Here is a 22358-nt window from a genome sequence, read left to right as displayed (position 1 = left end):
AATGTGTTACACACATCACAAAGTACTTAAACAAGCCTTGACAATAGGTAAACATATTGCATAGTTTCTTTCCTATTGGTGCAGTTTTGCAGCTTGAAGACTTTCTGGATTCACTATGCTGTGCATTATTCCGCCATCTAATGGTTGGGTCCGGAATTGTAGTCTTTTTTTTTTCCGTGGCCCATGTGGGCGTTGACATACCACCATTTGGTGTCCTTCGTGACGTCGATGTGCTCCCCACCTTTGTTCGCCATCTTCGGATTCTTTTTTCTTGTCCTGTGTTATTCTTGTTTTCCTCTTATTTTCTAAAGTCTTTCTCAGTTTTAATCCATAACCTCCTGTCTCATCTTTCTAGCGGAGGAGGGTGGGTTTGTTAGTGAATCCAGAAAGTCTTCAAGCTGCAAAACTACACTGACAGGTAAGAAACTATACGTTTTGCAGCATGAATCTTTCTGGATTCACTATGCTGGGCTTGTAGCGGTTTGTCCTTATTGTGGTGGCTGGGTGGAAGATGAGCACTGGTTACTGAATATGTGTTGTAAGACCTTTTGTCCCACTTGCGCTTCTTGGTTCATTTGGATATCCACACAGTAGTGCTTAGTGAACGTGTGCATTGAAGATCATGTTGCAGCTTGGCAAATGTCTTGAATTGGTGTGTTATGTAGAAACGCAATTGTTGCTCCTTTCTTCCCGATTGATTGAGCATGAGCTGCTCCTTGAAAAAGTTGTCCTGCTTGTTTGTGGCATAGTTGTATGGTTTGTGCAATCCACCGTGCAATGGCATTTTTAGTAACTGGCCGTCCCAAAAAACTGCTGGCGAAACAAAGAGCTGCTTTGTCTTTCTGCAGTACTTTGTCCTTTCTATATAGTGCATCACAGCCATCCAGGCAGCTAGTGTGTGCAGCACCCTTTCTGTGCTTGTGGTTGGTTTTTGGAAAAAAATAGGTATTTGGATAGTTTACTTGATGTGGAACAGAGATACCACCTTTGGCATGAAGTGTGGGTCTGTTCTCATTACAATCCTATCACTGTGTATCTGCAGGTAGGGCTCTTGAAGTGTTAGCGCTTGCAACTCACTTACTCTTCGTAGTGATGTGATGGCCACTAAGAAGGCCGTCTTTAGCGTGAGCATGCGCAGTGTAGCCTTGTGAATGGACTCAAATGGTGCCTTCATCAATTGAGTTAGCACTACGTAGAGGTGCCATGCTGGTGCTGGCATTCTGTTTGGAGGTGCGATTCTCTTTGCTCCTTCTAGAATTTTTTTAACTACTTGGGAGGTGAAGAAACTTTGCCCTGTTTCTCCTCTTGTGTAAGCCACTGTCGCCGCTACGTGCACCCTTAGGGATGTATAGATTCGTTTACATTGTAGTAGATGTGTTAAGTATTTTACCACTGTTGATTCCTTTGTGATTTTCCTTTGCAGTTTCTCCCCAATGCATTATTTGGAGAATCTTTTCCACTTTGCTACGTAGCATTTCCTTGTGGTAGGTCTTCTTGCCTCCCTGAGCACTGCCATTGTGCTCCCCGGTAGTTTGAGGTGTGCAAACTCTAGGTCTTCAGGAGCCATGCCGCTAGGCTGAGTCTCTCTGGCTCTGGGTGTCGCTCCCTTCCGTTCTGCATTGTTAACAGGTCCCTTCTTTTTGCGAATCTGTGTGCTGGCACATGCGGCCATTTCTACTATTTGTGAGAACCATGACTGTCTGGCCCACTGACGTGCTACTAGTTTTAGCAACATGTTGCTGATCCTGCATTTGCTGAGTACCCTGTGTATCAGTGGTATCGGGGGAAAGGCGTATGCAAATGTCTTTGACCAACTTATCCATAGCGCATTCCCTTGTGACCGATGGTCTGGTTGTCTGGATGCGAAGTGTTGGCATTTTGCATTTTGGGGTGTTGCAAATAGGTCTATTTACGGTGTACCCCACTTCTGGAATACTTTCTGTATTTCCTGTTGGTTGATCTCCCATTCGTGGGATGCTAACGTCTGCCTGCTAAGTCTGTCTGCTTCCACATTGTCCTTCCCTGGGAGATGTATTGCTAGTAGGTCTATTTCTAGTGGAATGGGCGTGTCCATATTTCATGTGCTAGCCCTGTAAGTGCTACTGATAGTGTTCCTCCTTGTTTGTTGATGTAGAACATGGTTGTTGTGTTGTCTGTTTGGATCAACACCCTGTTTCCGTACAGCTCCTTCTGAAAGGCTTTTATGGCTAGGAACACAGTTTTCAGTTCCAGGTAGTTGATGTGCTTGACCGCATCCTGCTGGACCATAGCCCCCACACTTTGAGTTTGTTCATGTGCACACCCCACCCCAGCTAGGAGGCGTCCGTTGTGATGGTCACTGTTGGAGTTGGTTGTGTGAATGGTTTCCCCCGTGATATGTTTTCCTTGTTCCACCACGCTATTTCCTGATGCACTGCGTGTGCGACAACCACTAGATCTTCCCAACTCCCTGTTGCCTGTGACCATTGCCGCTGTATCCATTCCTGGAATGGTCTCATGGGGAGTCGAATATTTTGGAGTAGGCGAATGCATGACGCCATCATTCCAATCAGCTTGCTCACCGTCCTCACTGTCAGAACTTGCCCCTTGCGGTAAAGGCGCATTTCCTTCAGTATCGCCGATGTTCTCTTGCTGCTGGGGAACACTTTGGCCTGTATGGTGTCGATCTCCGCCCCTAAGAATATCTTGATCTGCTCCAGTTCTGTTGACTATTTTTTCTAATGGATTGAGAAACCCAGTTGGGTCAGTGTTTGTACGACCTGCTGGATGTGTTGTTTGCCGTGGCTGTACGAACTTGCCTTTACGAGCTAGTCGTCGAGATAGGGGTATACGTGTATTCCATGCCTTAGTAGGTGTGCTGCGAAAGCTGCTAGGCATTTTGTAAACACCTTTGGTGCGGTTTGCGCCCGAATGTCAGTACTGTGAACTGGTAGTGAGTTTGGTTGATCACAAACCTTAGTAGACGTTGGTGCTTGTGGTTGATGGGGATGTGCAAGTATGCTTCCTTTAAGTCTGTAGTTTCCATGTAATCTCCTTATTGTATTTGGGGTATTACCTCTTGTAGGGAAGTAATTTTAAATCTTTGAGTCCATATGAATTTGTTCAAGAGCCTTAGATCTAGGATAGGTCTTATTGTTTCGTCCACCTTTGGCACGAGAAAGTAAGTGGAATAAACCCCCTAGTTCCTTTGGTTGTGCGGCACTATCTCTATCGCCTCCTTGCTGAACAGTTCCTGCGCCTTTAGTCGCAAGAGCGAAAGTTATTTTGCTGAGTGCACCTTGTTTCTTGGTTTTCTGTACGTAGGTTGTTTTTCTAGCTTTATACAGTATCTGTATTGTATGATGTAAAGTATCCATTTGTCTGTTGTGACTTTCCTCCACTCCTCGATGTAGTCTCTTATTCTGCCCCCTACTGGTATTTGTGTGTTCGAGGTACTGTTTGTTGTGGAACGCCTAGTCTTTGTTTTTCTGTATTTCCTTCTGCCCACCCTGAGGTGTTGTTAGGGTGGGGGTTTGCTTTATTTTGAAGTCACTTGGGGGTAGGCTGCTGGCCTCCTCTCCGTGTCTGGCCCCGTCCGTTTGAGCGCCCTCGAAAGGACTGGCCCCGGGGCTGGTACTGCCAGTTCTGCTGCTGTTGTCCCTGCTGTTGCTGGCCCTAGTTGTTCCCTTGGTGGCTTTGCTAGGACGTTTGGTGCAATGTAGTAGGCACATTGCCACCCCTACGACCTGGCCTTCTAGCGGGTGTACCCGTTCTCATCCCTCTGAACTGCAGCGCTCCCATGGACCTTGCTGTCTTATTGTCCATTTTGAGCTGGGTTCACTTGTCGTCAACTGGTGTGCCAAACAGTTGTTCACCGTTAAAAGGGGTGTTCAGGATGTTGTTCCGCACCTCTGGCTTGAAGCCTTAAATTCTAAGCCATGCGTGTCTTCTCCCGGTCACTCAGATGAAATGCGTTACTTACCTGTAACAGCAGTTATCCAGTATTGGTGTCTTTCATAGATTCACATGCCTGAATCATTCCCCGTCGTCGAGACGGGAGCCTCCGGTAAATAAAAAAGTAATGTCCTATAGACATACATAGAGAAAATAGGCCCAAGGGTCTCCCCTTAGTGGCCTTTCCTTGTCCTTATGTAAAAAGGACCAAACTCTTACAGTCAGCCAATCAGCTCCGACCTCCCTCTAGGACCTCCCTGGGAGGAGCCCCAGTCCCTCAGATTTTCGTACGCACCCAACTAGGTTGGCGTAATATTGTTAGAGAGGGATGTGAGACCTTCCAGGGGAGGCGGGAGGGTTGCATGTGAATCTATGAAAGACACCAATACTGGATAACTGCTGTTACAGGTAAGTAACGCATTTCTTATCCAGTATTTGGGTGTCTTTCATAGATTCACATGCCTGAATCAGAATAGTTAGCAATCAGATATGCACCTGCGTGATGGAAATGCTCTGTAGTCACAGTAGACAATGCATGTGTCGTCATACAACATGTGGACAGCATAACAGTAACATCACAATAGCAAGGAACGTGCATACCTGGATGGCGGGATGTAGGAAGGCTCACATCACTGAAAGAGATGGCGAAGCACTGCCTGGCCCACTGCCGCATCCTTCTGAAGTTCGATATCCAGGCAGTAATGTCTGGAGAAAGTGTGCGGTGACTTCCAAGTCGCCGCTCTGCAAATGTCCAAGATTGGCACCCCAGCGAACAGTGCTGCGGACGTGGACATCGCCCTGGTGGAGTGAGCAGTAACATGTTCAGTTAAAGGCCGTCCGGCCTTGTCGTGGCAGAATGCAATCGCTGAGGATATCCACCTGGAGATGCTTTGCTTCGTGAGAGGCAGGCCCACTCTTGGTCTGCTGTATGCCACAAACAGCTGTGAAGATTTCCTGAGAGCCTTAGTTTTGTCCAGGTAGAATTTTAGGCACCTCTGAAGGTCCAGAGAATGCAGCGCTCTTTCCGCTGATGTGGACGGATTTGCAAAGAAGGACCTGAGGACAATTGGCTCGTTGAGATGAAAGTCCGAAGGGACTTTAGGTATGAATTTAGGGTTTGGTCTCAGCACTACCCTGTCTTGTCTGAATTGCATATATGGTTCTTGAATGGACAAAGCTTGCAGCTCGCTAACTCTCCTGGCTGATGTTAGAGCGAGCAAGAGTGCTGTTTTCCAGGAGATGTGTTTGATGGATGCTCGATGAATGGGTTCAAATGGACTTCTCATGAGTTGGTTGAGTACCAGATTCAGTTGCCATGTCGGAGGGACTTTCCGAGGCCTCGGAAAGGATCTGTAGAGTCCCTTCAGGAATTGTTTGACTAGTCTACTGGACCACAGAGAAGGTCCTGTGAAAGTCCTAGTGAATCTAGAGATAGCTGCGAGGTGAACCTTTATGGATGCATGTGCCAGGCCTGACTGTGCTAAATGCAGCAGGTACGGTAGTATCTGTTCAGGGGTGACTGAGAGTGGTCTTAGATCCCGATCCACACACCACATGCAGAACCGTTTCCACTTGAGAGTGTAGGCTTTGTTTGTACTATCCGCTCTCGCTTTCGACAAGATATCCCTGCAGTCCTGCGGGATATTTAGTCCACTGAACTCCCTGTGCTCAGGAGCCAGGCCGACAACTTGAGTGATTGGAGGTTCGGGTGTTGCACCTGACCGTTGGACATTGTTAAGAGGTTCGGGTGCTGCCTCAAACGGATCGGTGACCTGATGGAAAGTCGAAGTAGATCCGAGAACCAGTGTTGTCTCGGCCAGAACGGGGCGATCAGGATTAGGGTACATGGCTCCGCCTTCATCTTCCTGAGGAGCCTCGGGATCATTGGAAACGGAGGAAAGGCGTACGCAAACGCGCTGGACCATCCGATGGAGAATGCATTCCCCAGAGACCCTTGTTGGGGATGCCAGCTTGCGTAGTGCGGACATTTGGCGTTGTCTTTGGTGGCAAACAGGTCGATGTTCGGGACTCCCCATTGAGAGAAGACGTGTTCCAGGGCGTTGTCGCTCAGCTCCCACTCGTGGGAGAGGGATCTTTGCCTGCTCAGGGCATCCGCGATAGTATTTTCTTTTCCGGGGACATAGTCCGCCTTGAGTTGGATCCCGTGTAACACTAGCCAGTTCCAGATTTTCTGCGATTCGCGTGATAGAGAGAGCGAACGCGTTCCCCCCTGTTTGTTGAGGTAGTGCATCGTCGTGGTGTTGTCCGTTTTGACGAGCACTGGGGAGTTCTGGATGCGTGGCAGGAATGCCTGTAGAGCAAGATAGACCGCCCTCAGCTCCAAGAGATTTATGTGGAGCAGTTTTTCCTGAGGGTCCCACTTGCCGCTGATTCGAAGATCTTGTAGAACGGCGCCCCATCCTTCCAAGGAGGCGTCCGTGGTGACCACCAGAGGTGTCGCCGGAAGGAGAAACGGTAATCCTACATTCAGATTTTTTCGATTCCTCCACCAAGCTAGGCTTGTGGACATTTTTGGTGTGATTTGCACAATGTCCTCGAAAGAGCCAGTGCTTTGGGTCCATTGGGTTGCGAGAGCTTCCTGCAATGGGCGCATCCTGAGTCGGCAGTGAGGGATAAGGAGTATGCACGAAGACATCATTCCCATGAGGGATGTGTAAGTGCGCACTTTGATGTATGTTTTTGTCGCCACAGCCGTGGCCAGAGATAGTATCTTGTCCGCCCTCTCCTTCGAGGGAAAGGCCTTCACGCACTCCGTGTCCAGGACAGCCCCTAGGAAGGTGATCCTTGTCGTAGGGGTGGTGCAGGATTTTTTGAGATTGATGGTTAATCCTAGCCTCTGAAAAAGATTGGTGCAGGCGCAGGAGGATGCCGCCGCGTCCTCGGCTGAGGGTGCTTTCACCAGCCAGTCGTCTAGGTAAGGGAAGACTTGGTGACCCAACTGACGCAGATATGCCGCCACCGGAGCTAGGCACTTCGTGAAGATCCGCGGCGCGGACTTGAGGCCAAATGGTAGGACTCTGAACTGATAATGTCGGCCCGCCACCTCGAACCGCAGGAACTTTCTGTGACGCTTGAGGATGGGGATGTGGTAGTAGGCATCCTGGAGATCTAAGGATGTCATGAAATCTCCTTGTTCGAGAGTGCCCAGGATTTCTTGAATCGTTACCATTCTGAACGATTGGCTCCGTAGGAAGGCATTGAGTGCCCGAAGGTCTAGAATGGGTCTCCACTTGTCCTCTTTCTGTCTTACAAGAAAGAAGTGTGAATAAAACCCCTTCCCCTTCTGGGATGCTGGAACTCGTTCGATTGCTCTTTTTTGTAGCATTATAGCGAGTTCTAGGGTAAGGAGCCGTAGATGTTTGTGCGTCCGCCTTTTGGGAGGTGTGTTGGGAGGCAGGGACGTGAACTCGAGAGAGTGTCCGAATCTTATAATTTGGAGAACCCATCGGTCCGTGGTGATGTGTTGCCAATTGTCGAGGAAATGGGTCAGCTTTCCTCCAATTTGAAAGGATGTAGAGGGTGGTGGGACTGGCTGGAGTAATCGGTCACTGGCGTCCGCCAGCGCCCCTTTTGGAATTCCTGCCCCTGAAGGTAGATCTTCCGTATGAAGATTGACGGGCTTGTTGTTGTTTATGTTGGTACTGATTTTTGTTGGTAGAGGAATACGAGGACCGGTTCTGGTAGGAACCGCGATAAGAGGACTGACCTCTGGATCGGTTTCCTCGAAAGGACTGGTTCCGGGACTGTAACGTGCCTAGCGCCCTTGCAGTGTCGGTGTCCTTCTTGATAGTTTGCAGTGCCTCGTCGATCTTGTCCCCAAAGAGATGCTGGCCGTCGAAGGGCATGTCCAGCACCTTCAATTGCACTTCCTGGCGGAACGACGTCGCCTTCAGCCATCCTTGACGGCGTAGCACAGCCGCTCCGGCTAGTTGACGGAAGCCAGTCATGGCTGCATCTATCGCGCAGTCAATTATTTCCGCCGCCGAAGATTGACCTTCCGACAGGAGAGCCTTGACCTCCCCCTTTACGGCATCAGGCAGTTCCTTCAGGTATGGGGCTATGTCCTCCCAGAGTTGGCGATTGTAGCGCCCCAACAAGGCAATGGAGTTCGCGATCTTGATGGTCATGGCCGACGTGGACGTGAATCTCTTCCCTATCGTGTCCAGCTTCCTGCCTTCCTTGTCCGGAGGAGCGGACAGTGGGGAGGAAGGGTTGCGGGAGTGTTTCTGGGCCGCCTGCGTGACCACCGAGTCAGGTTTTGGGTGCCCGTTGAGGCAAGCCGCCGCCTTAAGTGGGGCTTTATATTTCTTGTCCAGGCGCGGAACAACCGCAGGCACGGAAGCGGGTGTCAGCATCAATTTCTTGCCCTGTTCCCACAAGAACTCTATGATTGGAATAGATTTGGTTGCCTTTTGTGTCTGCTCTTTGAAGTCATGCAGAAAGCAGTCCGTTTCCGTTGATTCCACTACCATATGGAATCTCTTCGCTGCCCGTTCCACAAGTTTGTGGAAGCCTGCTATGTCCACAGGTGGCGAATCCGCCTGTCGCGGTTCAGGTGAAGCCGGGGATGGCGCTACATACTCGTCATCTCCATATTCGGTATCTCCATCCTGGTCCGAGTGGACCGAGTGGACTTCCTGGACCTCTCCTTCCTCCAATTCTTCCTCCTCCTCGTCGTCGTCCGAGGAGTCCATCACCTGAGGCTGGGTCTCACGGTGGGTTTGGGGGTGAGTTTGAGACCGTTTTGGGGCAGACGCTGGTGTATGGTCTACCGGTGTCTGATGACCACTGTCCGCATCCGGGAATCTTTGCTTGTAGTCCTGCACAAGGAACCGCAGGTCATTGACCAGAGTCGCCGGCAGGCATATCATGGGGGTGACCTCCGTGCGGACACTAGTGTGGATGGAGTGTTCCTGAAAAGTTAGGTCCTCCTGCTCCTCATCTGTGCTTTGGCACTTGACGTTGAGGTCCGAGATGGAGGTAGCTGGACCCAAGTGGTCATCCTCTTCGGATTCCTCACTTTGGAAGATGTCGTGAGGTGGTTGCATCTCCACTTTGCTCGGAGACGTGGTTTCCGGGGTAATTTGCGTTTTTCTAGACTTGCTAGACGCAGCATGTGTTCCTGTCGACGTCGAGTGCGTCGTCGACGGCGGTGGCATGAGGGTCGGCATCTCTACTAGTTCAGATTTTTTCCATGGTTCCGATGCCATCTCCGACGACGAGTCTTCCTTCGTCGTCGGTGTCGTCGACGACGACGGTCCCTTCGTCGACGGTTCCTTCGTCGACGGTTCCTTCGTCGACGGTTCCTTCGTCGACGGTTCCTTCGTCGACGGTGTCTTTGTCGACGGTGTCGTCGTCGACAGTGTCTTCGTCGACGGTGTCTTCGTCGACGGTGTCTTCGTCGACGGTGTCGTCGTCGACTGCGTGGACGACTGTACCTTGGTCGTCGACGACTTCGATGACGATGTTGTCGTCGTCGGTACCTTCGTCGACGGCGAGCCCGCCGTCGACGGTGTCTTCGTCGTCGACGTCTGTGAGTTCTTCGACGACGGTGGGCTCGTCAATGACGATGCCGTCGTCGATGGTGTGGTTCTCGTCGTCGACAGGGTCTTCGTCGTCGACGACGATTGCAGTAATATAATAGAGGAAACAGGTCTACCTGATGATGTTGAGGAAGTAGTCGTCGTCGTCGACGCTGAAGGCGATGACGCTGATGTCGTCGACACAGTGGTTGTGACAGAGGTTGTTTTGTGGGTCTGTCTGGTAGACGATGGAGCAGGTCTTTTGAAGGTGTGATCAGCCTGAACAGACACTGAAGATGACGTAGATCTTGCCTCTGAAGACTTTTTTGTCTTCGTAGGAGGAGTGTCTGAGGGGCCCGGGGAAGATACCCTAGGCCTCTTTTTAGAGACTTCTGAGCTTTTGGAAACACTGCTCTCAGAAGATTCAAGATTGTCTCTGACCTTCAGCCTGTCCAGCCAGATGAGAAGGCGTCCTTCCCTGTCTCTCACAGTCTTTTTAGGGAAAGACCTACAGATCCTGCAGTTGTCCGAGACATGATCTGGGTAAAGGCAGTACAAGCATAACTCATGCTTATCATCCACATGGATCCTCTTCTTCCCACAGGAAGAGCAGGCCCTGAACAGGGCTTTCTTCTGTGACTCCGACATGGAAGAAGTTTGTGGAAAGAAGCCACTTACTGCAAACAGTGTAGTGAAGAATCCTTGAAGGGTTGAGAGCGAGGAATCACTTTTGAAGAGAGTTTAGATGATTATAAGTAATCTTGAGCAGAGCTCAAGCTGGAGACTCCCTAGCACAACGTGCGGTAGAAAATCTGAGGGACTGGGGCTCCTCCCAGGGAGGTCCTAGAGGGAGGTCGGAGCTGATTGGCTGACTGTAAGAGTTTGGTCCTTTTTACATAAGGACAAGGAAAGGCCACTAAGGGGAGACCCTTGGGCCTATTTTCTCTATGTATGTCTATAGGACATTACTTTTTTATTTACCGGAGGCTCCCGTCTCGACGACGGGGAATGATTCAGGCATGTGAATCTATGAAAGACACCCAAATACTGGATAACATCATTTGTCTGCTCGACGTGCCCGCAGCATCCAAGGCCGATTTTAAACATGTATTTGCCATGTTCTTGCCTTCTTCTACTAGGTGAGCTGCCCTTTGTTAGTTCTGGTCTGGTAGATGCTTCAGGAGTTGCCCCACTTCCTCCCAGTGCTGGTATGCATGCCTGTTGATTAGGGCGTTGGACTTTGCGATGCGCCTTCGAATTGCCGCACTCCGTTTCACCTTCCTCCCTAAGAGGTCCATCCTTCTACTCTCCTTGTCTGGAGGTGGTCCGGCATTTGTGGGTACATTGGCCCTTTTCCTAGCCGTTGCTGTGATAATGGAATCGGCTGGCACTGACCCCTGGATGTAAGCAGTGTCCTTTGAGGAATGCTTATACTTCTCTGTTCTTGAAGTTATGCTTTGCATACTGCTGGTTCTTTGAAAGCATTCCCTTCCCTGGTCCAGCACACTAGGGAGCATGGGCAGGACCTGGCTCCTAGTTTGCTGAGGCAGCAGAGTTTCCAAGAGGAAACATGCCTTGGGCTTCTCTTCCTCCAGTTTCACCCCATATGTTTGTGCAGCCTTTTGGATGGCCATATTGTAGATTCCTATGTCGTCTGGCGGTGAAGGCCTCGGTGTCTACTCCTTCCGGCAATTCGGCGTCGAGGTCATGCCACTCCAAGTCTTGTGCCTCCGAGGACGTCGAGTCCCGGTAGGTCTGCTGATCCTCGTCGTCTTCACCCATGAAATGATAGACCTCCTCCTCCTGTTCCTCGACCGGTTCAGGCGTTTTCGGCACTTCAGCATCCTCCTCGTCTCTTTCGACTTCAAGCATGGGCTTCAGAGGGATGGTGTGCTGGCTCATCCTTTCGTCGAATTCCTTTTTTCGCTGCAGGATGCTCGCCATCTCTGCCTCAAGCCTCCTCTTCTTCCTTTCCATCTCGGCGGCCTGTTCGGCGTTGAAAGATTGTGTGCTTCGCATCGAGGTAGTCGACGTTGAAGTAGTTGTTGGCCCTTCTTTCCTTATTGCCGAGGTGTCTTTTTCGAGGGCATCCTTCGATGACCTTGATTTTTCGAGAGCTTTCGCTGTCTGGGAGTCCTTTTTGAAGGATCCGCTGGGCTGCTTGTCCTTGGGTGCGGTTGCCTTTGCCGAGAGTTTCAGCGGCAATGTTCCCTTCGAGGATTTTGCATTACTCCTACGAGTGTCGCTCGAGGACTTAGCTTCACCCTTTCGAGTGTTGCTCGAGTGTCTGGAGGTCGACAAATCTCTTACCTCCGTCGTCTTCTTTGGGACATTGACGACCGTGCTGTCATCCGGTCCCTCTGCGATGTTGTCCTCCTCTCCACTGGAGAGGCTCAAGTCTCGGAGCGATGGAGGTGGTCCCTGCCCCTGCATGGTGGGGTTCGCCATTCTCTGCCTCTCTCATACTCTGAAGGTCTTAGGTTTGAACGCCGAGCACGTGTTGCAGTCCCCGCTGTTGTGGTCGAACGGCAGGCAGAGGTTGCAGACTAGATGCTAGTCCCTCTGGGCGTATTTATGGTGACAAATGGTGCAAAACTTGAAAGGTGTTTTGTCCTTTCCGTAGCTCAGGGAGCCCCTGCGAGCACATTCTTTGTTGAATGTCGAGATCTCGGTCGAAAACCTTCTCCCTCGTCATCCAGGTTACCTGACCTGTAGTCCAGTGTCTTGAAAAGTTTGAATTTCATTAATTTTCTTCTCTTTCTGGCGATTCTTTCTCCAAAAACTCTGGAGCTCTTCGGTAACGATCCAGACCCAATGGCGGAAAAAAGAATCTGAAGATGGCGACCAAAGGTGGGAGTTTCAAGAGGTAGCACGTCGACGTCACGAAGGACACCAAATGGTTGTATATCGAAGCCCAACTGGGCTACGGAAAAAAAAAGACTACAATTCCGGACCCAACCACTAGATGGATGATTAATGCATAGCATAGTGAATGCAGAAATATTCAAGCTTCAAAACTCCCTGCCCTCCCAGCCTCAAAGTTCTGGTGCCTATACCTGCACCCTCATATGGGCCCTTGTTATCTTTGATCATCACTTAAGAAACTTTCATTCATCCTACCACAACTTTTTTTAGGTGCGCCCCCTCAAGAGAGATTTTGGCAGTTTTCAAGATGTGCATTGCCCCACCTCTTATCAAGAGCCCGCTGCTGTCCTAGTCTGTCAGGCTAATGGACAGAGGAACAGTCATTTCCTCCACTCCCTACTGCTTAGGATGCCATCCTAAAGCATTCAAGATGATTCTGATTGAGTGGTTGAATGTTGAAACTATCAACACCATTTTTACTGAGGGCCTCCTTGATGGCTCCCAGACTGAAGCTGCACATAGCTGTTCTGCTCCAATTTTGCCAGCACTGTATTGTTTCCAAAATGACCTACCTGTTAAAGGAGTTAAGATCCCTTCCTTGACAGTCATAAAGCCGCCCATATCCCAATTAACTCTACTCTGAATTATTCCCATATAGGGCCTGGTGTACTGGATAAGGGCAGGGCTCTTGATAATTCAATCCCTGTTGCCCTATCATCTCCAACCGTCCAACTGAACTCACTCTCCTTAAGGTATGGTATGAGCACCTGAATGGACGAAGGTCCATTAGACGATGTCTGTTTAAAATTCTTACGTTGGAACACTGTGGGCCTAGCCTCCAAAATCTCAATTGATGAATGGCGATCTTTTATTGCAAACTTTGATATAGTTTTCTTGCAGGAAACTTGAGAGGTAAATGAAATAGCTTTCGATGGATTTGTGAGCTTTACTTTGCCTGCATTCCCATCCTCAACTAGTAGAGCAAAGGGAGTTTGACAGACTGGTTTAAAGTTAATATTGGTTGCTTAGTTTTGCCCATCCAATATGAGCCGGGCAGGAGTAGCGCAGGCCTTCTGCCTTAACTGGAAAGACACCCATGAGATATTTTTGACACATTTCTTTAATAACAACTTCTCAAGTAAGGGTGATTGCCACTTTCAAGGTCTGCCACCCCAGTTTAGACCCACCCATATGCAAATCAGTCTTGACCCTGTGCCTCATGGGAACAGTCCACACCGAACTGTCAAGATAGGTCCTCCCCGGACCGGAAACAAGAATCCTGGGACCGGTTTCAGTGTATGTCACCCTTCCTCAGCCAGGCTAGCTTGAATCCAGTGGCACAGTGAACAAGAGACCCAAGTCTGGGCATACTCATGCTACACAGGGCGAAAAGTGCTACGCAAACAAATGATGGACGGAATACTGAATGAATCATACATTCACTCCCAGTCAAGAGATCTGGGTTAAATCCATCATTCTTTTGCTCACCATGCCACCCAAGTTGAGACCCAGCCATATGCAAATCAGTCCTGACTGTGTGCCTCATGGGAACAGCCAATACCAAACTGCCAAGCCAGGTCCTCCCTGGACTGGAAACAAGCATCCTGGAACCGGTTCCGGTCCAAGGAGGACCCGACTTGGCAGTTCGGACTGGACTGTTCATATGAGGCACAGGGTCAAGACTGATTTGCATATGGCCAGGCCTAAGCTGGGGTGGCATGGTGAGCAAAATAATGATGGATTTAACTTCTTTTTCGGCACTTGGCTTTGCCACATTGTTTGAGCACCCAGGGAATCACCAAAAAGGATAGAAAGTGGGTTAGGGGCAGTTTTGTTAAGCTTAATCGAATCTCTAGGGAACTATTGGAAATGGCCAAACCCTCAGAGATTATTGCCTTATTCAAGCAACCCCTTCAATTGCCCGTATCTTTTATTAGTGACCAATATTTACGAAAGAAATTTGTTGACAAAATTTAGGCTGGGTTTTTTCTGTTGGGTGATATGTTTTCCTTTAGGTCAGTATTCTTCTAACACCCTTGCCACTTGTCCATGTGATGAGAAATCGAGTCAAACTATTTTACATTTTGTCTTTTTCTGTCAATGTTATCTTCTAAAATTTCCTAAGTGCAAGGCGGCTCTCTTCTGACTACAGCAACTTAGCGATTTTAACGTTTGCTTTGCAGTTGCGAACTTTCTGAACTGCACCTGCGTTTTTTTGTTTTTTTTAAAATAAGACTTTATTTTAAGTATGCCAATAGTACAGAGTATTAGTCATGGAATCAACAATTACCGTTACACATGTAGTATCACCTCTATGAAGTTACACAGCTGTTTAGCCGACAACTCTCTGGTCCGGCAACAAATTTGGATAATGTACATAGGCATTCCAGGAGTAATTACGGATCATGCATTGTCTCAATTTTATATAAATCAAACAAAACTTTAGACTCTTACAGATCAAATAGTCATCGTCAATCATTTCATAGCATCTCTATTGTCACTTGCCGGTGTAGGTGTTTCAGTATGTATCCCACTCCCGTCCTGAACTCCAGGCCGATTGTTCCCCATGGCACATGGTCTCTATCTTCCCTCTGTCTCCTTCCCACCTCCCAATGTTCATTCATCCAGTTCCCCTTCATCTCCTGAACTGTCTTCCACTTCCTCAGAAAGAGGTTCGCATATTCCCCCTCTATATCTATTCCATGCTTTCCAGATCTCGTTCCATTTGCGAGGGTTGGCTCTCTGTTTGTATACCGCCCGTTCAGTTAACATGAGTTTGTCCATCGTTCTGCACCACAGTGTCAACGTAGGGCACCTGCTGTTTTGATGTAAAAAGCACTGCAGTGATTTTAGTAATTAGTGTTTCTGATATGGTATTTAAATGTGAAAGGTTGATGTGAATTTTTTATAATTGGTAATCAATTGCCACCCTGTAGTAGCTTCCTGGAATCGGAACTGGATTTTTTGCACTGTCATTTTATTCGAAGTCAAATGAGTCCTTTTTGTACTGTCACTTTATTTATTGTGTATTAACATGGGGAGTTCATACATTTAAAAATATGGCAGTCCCTAATTCTCACTACATGGACTTTCACAGGTCTTGTTTTATTTTTAATATGTGGTTGTCACTTTTTAAATATGTGTCTGTAATGATTCCTGTTTGTTTTTTCTTTAACTGTTGTGTACCTGTTATGTTCTGTCCTTGGAAGATCGAACAAAGACTACTTGACAGCCATAATGTTGACATTTACTTATTTTTTCCAGGTTTTCAATCAATCAATCAAGTCATTTATAGAGCGCACTACTCACCCGTAGGGTCTCAAGGCGCTGGGTGGGGGGGGGGGGTGCCGTTACTGCTCGAACAGCCAGGTCTTGAGCTTCTTCCTGAAGGAGAGGTGGTCTTGGGTCAGGCGCAGGTCGGTCGGCAGTGAGTTCCAGGTCTTGGCGGCCAGGTAGGAGAAGGACCTTCCTCCTGTTGTCGCTCTTCGGATGCGGGGGACGGCGGCGAGGGCGAGGCTGGTTGATCTGAGGAGGCGCTTGGGAGTGTAGAAGTTGATCCGGTTGTTGAGGTAGCTCGGGCCTTGGTCGTGTAGGGCTTTGTGTGCGTGGGTGAGGAGCCGGAAGGTGATTCTCTTGTTGATCGGGAGCCAGTGCAGATCTCTCAGGTGTCCGGAGATGTGGCTGTGACGGGGGATGTCGAGGATGAGTCTGGCCGAGGCGTTCTGGATCCGCTGTAGTCTCTTCTGGAGCTTGGCGGTCGTCGCGGCGTAGAGGGCGTTGCCGTAGTCCAGTCGGCTGGTGACGAGGGCTTGGGTGACCGTCTGCCTTGTCTCGATGGGGATCCACCGGAAGATCTTCCGTAGCATGCGCAGGATGTTGAAGCAAGACGAGGAGACGGCGTTTACTTGTCTGGTCATGGAGAGGGAGGAGTCCAGGATGAAGCCCAGGTTGCGTGCGTGGTCCGTCGGTTTGGGTGCGGTGCCCAGAGCGGGGGGCCACCAGGAGTCGTCCCAGGCGGAGGGCGAGGAGCCCAGGATGAGGACCTCCGTCTTGTCCGAGTTCAGTTTCAGGCGGCTGGTCGTCATCCATTCGGCTACATTTCTCATCCCTTCGTGCAGGTTGGCTCTGGCGGTGGCGGGGTCGTTGGTCAGGGAGAGGATCAGCTGGGTGTCGTCGGCGTAGGAGATTATGTTGAGGTTGTGTTGGCGTGCGATGGCCGCGAGGGGGCTCATGTAGACGTTGAAGAGGGTGGGGCTCAGTGAGGATCCTTGAGGGACGCCGCAGATGACTTCGTGGCCTCTGACTTGTACGGTGGTAGGCGGACTCTCTGTGTTCTTCCGTCGAGGAAGGAGGTGATCCATTCCAGTGCCTTGTCCTGGATTCCGATGTTGCCGAGGCGCTGTACTAGGGTACGGTGGCAGACAGTGTCGAAAGCCGCGGAGAGGTCCAGGAGGATGAGGGCCGCTGTTTCTCCGTTGTCCATCAGAGTTCGAATGTCATCGGTGGCAGCGATGAGGGCCGTCTCGGTGCTGTGGTTCGCTCGGAAGCCCGACTGTGAGGGGTCGAGGGATCCATTCGTCTCGAGGAAGGCGGCCAGCTGTTTGTTGACGGTCTTCTCGATGACTTTGGCCGGGAACGGGAGGAGCGAGATGGGACGGTAGTTCTTGAGGTCGGTGGGGTCTGCTGTGGGTTTCTTGAGAAGAGCGCTGAGTTCGGCGTGCTTCCAGCTCTCAGGGAAGGTGGCGGTGTCGAAGGAGGTGTTGATGATGTCCCGCAGGTGGGGTGCGATGACAGCGTCGGCCTTGTTGAAGACGTGGTGAGGACAGGGGTCAGTCGGAGATCCGGAATGGATGGAGTTCATTGTGCGGATGGTGTCTTCGGTGCTGATCGGAGTCCAGGTGCGGAGGGTGGTGGTGGGTGGCGTTGTTGCGGTTGTGGCTTGCGTTGGTTGGTTGCTGAAGCTGTTGTGTATGTCCGTGATCTTGTTGTGGAAGTAGGACGCGAGGGAGTTGCAGAGGTCTTGCGACGGGGTGATGTCATTGTTTCCGGCGTTGGGGTTGGAGAACTCTTTCACGATGTTGAAGAGTTCCTTGCAGTTGTGTGCGTTGTTGTCCAGCCGGTCCTTGTATGTATTTTTCTTGGTGGCGCGGATCAGTTGGTGGTGTTTCCGGGTGGCGAGCTTGAGGGTGGTCATGTTGTCCGTAGTTGGTTCCCTTCTCCAGACTTTCTCGAGGGCTCGACAGTTCTTCTTGGAGTTCTTGAGTTCGTCGGTGAACCATGGTGTTTTTCTGCTGCAGGGTCTGCTGGGTGGGGTTCTCAGAGGGGCGAGTTCGTCCGCGCAGTTGTTGATCCACTTCGTGAGGTTGTCGGCGGCCTGGCTGGGGTTCGCTGAGCTGGCGGGAGGGTGCTGGCTCAGGGACGCGGTGAGCTGGTTGGCTGTGATCTTGTTCCAGCTTCTTCGGGCAGCCTGTTGCTGGTGGTGGTGGATTGTTGTTCTTCTGAAGGTGAAGTGGACGCAGCTGTGGTCCGTCCAGTGGAGTCCTGTTGCGTGGCTGAAGGTGACGTCTTTGCTGGATGAGAAGACGGCGTCGAGTGTGTGTCCGGCGAGGTGGGTGGGGGTGGATACCAGCTGCTTGAGTCCGAGGTTGGCGAGGTTTTCGAGCAGGCTGATGGTGTTCCGGTCGTTGTTGTTCTCCAGGTGGAAGTTGAGGTCCCCCAGGAGGATGTAGTCGGCGGAGGGGAGGGCGTGCGGGCTGATGAAGTCGGCGATGTCCTCGCTGAATCGTGTGCGTGGACCCGGGGCTCGGTAGATCAGGGTGCCTCTGAGGGTGGTCTTCGGGTTGGTGTGGATCTGGAAGTGCAGGTGTTCAGCGGTGGTTAGGGTGTCGTCGGTGTTGGTTGTGATGCGGATGGTGTTCTTGTGGATGATGGCGATGCCTCCTCCCGTCTGGTTGGCGGTGCGGTCCCTCCGGATGATCTTGTAGCCCTCTGGGATGGCGATGGCGATGGCGATGTCCGGGGCTGAGGAGGCGTTCATCCAGGTCTCGGTGAGGAAGGCAACGTCAGGGGCGGTGGTGTCGAGGAGGTTCCAGAGTTCTACGGCGTGTCTGTGGACGGAGCGGGTGTTGAGCAGGATGCACTTGAGGTGGTTGCTGCTGGTGTTCGGCTTGGCGGGTGCAGGGGAGGTCCGGATGCAGGTGAACTTGCAGGCGTGGCAGCTGAAGGGTCCGTGGGTGTGCTTCGGGGCGGCTTGGTGACATCCTGGGATGCGGCCGGTGTTGAGTGCGATGAGATCGGCGGCGGTGTAGGTTCGTCGGGACGGCTTCCGTCGGTGGGGGCCAGGGGTCCTGGCACTGGTCGCGGTCCGGTCCCGGACGGGCGCAGACGGGCTTACCTTTGGCGCGCCTTCGGCGCACAATCGGCGCGCCCGCTGCGCGTCAACGCTGCGCGTTCGCACGGTCGCCATTTAGGGCGAAGTGCGCGGGTGGGCGGAGCAGCTGGGAGGCGGGAGCGGGGAGGGAGCAGAAGGAAAAAAGGGGCGGGGTCGGCGGTGGTGGCGGGGAGCGGGGGGCGGCGAGGGAGGCGGGAAACAGGCCGGAGGACGGACAGAAATGAAGAAAGCAGGCACAAGATACAGAAAAAATGCTAAACACGGGTGAAATCAAGAGAGATACAAAACAAGCACAAATGACAGACAAAATAAGCTTGACACGGGCCGAAGCTGGGAAAAAACAAAACAAGCACAAACGATTGTCAAAAACACTACAGAGCAGCAGGGTCAGCCGGCAGCGAGGCAAGCCGCGAGGCAGAGGGCACAGGGAAAGGGCACACGCAGCAGCTGGTGGCCGTGCGGCGCAGGGGTGTCCCACAAGTGGGACACCTGTATTCCTCTTTGCTACACCATAGTCTCAACACTCCATTCCCTCAAGTGTCTATGCATATTAACACATTTTAGATGCTTTTCAATTAATCTGAAATATGCAGAATAATTACAGCTAGTTCAATGTCTTGCTTCATTTGCATTGCACAAAGGACCATATAAAGGTGATGAGTGGATGGCTTAAATTAATCTCAGCCACTGGCAATTACTCTTGGATACAATAAATTAAATTTTTGTGTGCCCACTTGATCACCTCAGACAGAAACCAGCATATGCAAATAACCCTTCGTCCTGCCCCTGTCTCCCATTTTCATTATTGCAATGTTTCTCTTTTCTAGATCTAGCATTCCTTAAAATTACAATTGTAAAAGCCCAGGGCAAAAACATTCACCTAGAACCTTTCCACAACAGCATTATAAGCTTAATTTCCAACCCATCTACAAAACTTCAGATACCCACTTTCTTTCCACAGCTTGCTTTTCCTTCACCAGATTATTCAGCTTTTGTTCCATACTGTCGCACTTCTCAATTGTTTCCTTAAACTTGGTCTTCATATTGTTAATCTACAAAAAAGAACATTAAATTATCATATTTTTCAAACTGGACCTCAAATTATGTGCTGGAGTAACAGTGAATGCTGAAATGCAGTTATTAGAGAATGTGATTTTTTTTTTACCGCTGTGCTCCATGTGATGTTCTCTTGAAGGGAGGCTGTGTGCGGATTACCAGTGTTTCCAAATGGCTAGGTCCTTTGGCCAATGTACCCTCGCTGAAAGGTATCAGCAGGTAAAACAGAATTCTTGTTATCCCTTCTACTCTTAGTTTGTGAAAATACGTGCTCGTCTAGATTTAGAGCACTGCTTTTTTTTTTTTAGCATTAAAGCCTTTTATTGGTTTTCTGTGTTCAACATACGCTCACTTGCAGGTCAGGGATGAGACCTCAATGTCTGGGTAGTTTTTCTGGGGTCATATGTTTCTGTGTGGGTCTATGTAACATCTTTATCCAATGTGATTGACAGGTGTATATTAAGCACCTTGGGACATCTCAGGCATATAAGCTTTATAAACACTAAAGCCATGTAAAAAAAAAAAAAGCCATCCATAACGCACCAAAAGCCATCTCCTCTCGGTTCTAGTGCTAGTGAAACCTTTTACATCCCCAGAATGTTCTAACATTCATATTACTACTCCTTAAGGTCTGTTGATCTGTCTTTCCACCCCAGAGTAGTTCTGGCCTTTCCAGCTACATACAACACCTCTGCCATCTTCTAGAGACCAGCGGAAAGGTTTGTCAATAGTTGGGCTAGCACAGAATGGTCTAAGCAGAAAGTCTGGGGTTGTGGGTCCCACACATTGTGTTTGCAGTGTCCAGGACGCCTGTCAATATGTGCTTTGTTTTGGCCATTACCAGAGTAGATGAAGTAGTGTTCCCCCACACATAAGTATCTGTCATGTGTCAATCAAAGGCATGCAGTTTGGCAGGTGTGCTACCAGTACGTCATAGTTTTTATTGTTGCCTCTCACCCAAGGTGTCCAGCATCTCAAAGTCAAATTTTTCTATAGCCACTAGTCATCTTCTCGCGTAATGAGCCATTGTTCAGGCGAGGTCAATGCTAGACTAACCTGGGGCCTAATTGTGTGACATGTTGCCCGTGACATTTTGCCCAGTTTCAGACCTGGTAATAGAGGATCTCTAGAAGCCCAAACACATTTTTTATACATTTAAAGGATGTATGCCAGCTTCATCAATCTGTATACTGCTCTCCAATAGCCCATGTCCCTCCAGACAGCGAAGATTCCTGTCTTGTGAGCTGTCTTGTGAGCTTGAGTGAAATCCAGATTGTTCAGTAACGGTGTGAAGGGAAAAGGGAATGCAGTCAACCTTTCTCTCATGGCCACTCTATCCCAGATTGCCAAGTGTGTCCTTGGTACCAGTAGAGAGTATAGTCAGTCCCCAGGTCAGACCCTCTTTTCTAGGGAATGTGCCTTCCATATTTTGATGCCTGTAACATGTGTGGTTCATAAAGAACCAATGTCTCTTAGTTTCAGGGTGCTTCCAGTCCAACAGGAACCTGACCTTTAACTGTCTGGAAGTATTGTTTTACATTGGAGAGGCCTTGTCACGCTGACCCAAGGGTGTTTTATGCATTACATGTCTGTCAAATCTCTTATCTCCAGGCCCAACTATTTGCTGGGGCCGGATGCAGACAATTTTGTTGCTGGGGGACGATTTTGCAGCTATGCTGCAAAATCGGCCTCGGTAACAAAAACACATCCCCAGGGGCCCAAAACCAGCCCCTAACCTGGCGGCCCACCGGAGAAATGTCTGGTGCCCGCTACGGCCAGTCAGGCCCTGAGCAAGACGTATTTCGCCTTCTTGTGGTCTAGCAGTTTTTGTCAGATTTTTGTGGATCTCATCCTTTTGTGACTTACCTCCAGCTCTTTCAACTATGCGTCTAGTTCATCACGCTTTTCTATTTAACTTCTCAATATCAACTGATGAATTTACAGGTTACGTGAAAACAGTGTTCATATAACTGATTCCTAAGTAACAGGAACTGGACGAAGCTTGCTTAGCAAAGTATACACAAATATCAAACAGACCATTTCCAGGTTGACCATCCCCCAGATATCAGCCTTCATCACAAAACAAAGTCGACTGTCAGATTGACTAAACATATTCAGACTCAGAAAAACCTATAATCGACATTAACCTCAATTTTGAACAAATTTGAGAATGCGATCAAGACAAATTGCATGGCAGCTGTACTTTTTGTCCTTTCATTAGCATTTGACATAGTTGACCATCAAGCACTAGCCGAAAGACTTTATGAAACATGCACCCAGAGATTTTTCCTAACATGGATTAAATCTTAACTTAAGGAGAGCGCCCAAATGATCTGTTTTCCTCCTTTCAAATCCACACAATACACCAAGCAAGTAACCATCCATCAGGGCCCAGAAATCACACCCATACTTTTCAATATTTAGCAAGCCTCTTTTCCTAACCGCAAGATAGAATTCAATCTACCTACTACAACTACGGCAACAATACTCAAATCATCTTAAATGTAGGGCAACCTTCGAAGTCAAAAGTTGCAGATTCTGAGGTCTAAATGCTGTACAATGCATGCTGC

The 22358-nt window shown here is 49.6% G+C and overlaps 1 protein-coding gene across 1 annotated transcript in view; it reads right to left on the bottom strand.

Annotated features, from left to right (window-relative positions):
* The window catches only part of BRAP (BRCA1 associated protein), a 249679-nt gene that overhangs the window by 5597 nt on the left and 221724 nt on the right, over window positions 1-22358 (bottom strand). Inside the window, exon 11 of the mRNA XM_078667442.1 lies at window positions 19681-19784. Coding sequence (XP_078523568.1) covers window positions 19681-19784 — 104 coding nt within the window. The remainder of the gene's footprint in view (window positions 1-19680; window positions 19785-22358) is intronic.

This window comes from Lissotriton helveticus, chromosome 11, assembly GCF_964261635.1.
Source record: "Lissotriton helveticus chromosome 11, aLisHel1.1, whole genome shotgun sequence".
NCBI lineage: Eukaryota > Metazoa > Chordata > Amphibia > Caudata > Salamandridae > Lissotriton > Lissotriton helveticus.
The sequence above is the reverse complement of the archived record's forward strand: the minus strand, read 5'-3'. Positions and strand labels throughout refer to the sequence as shown.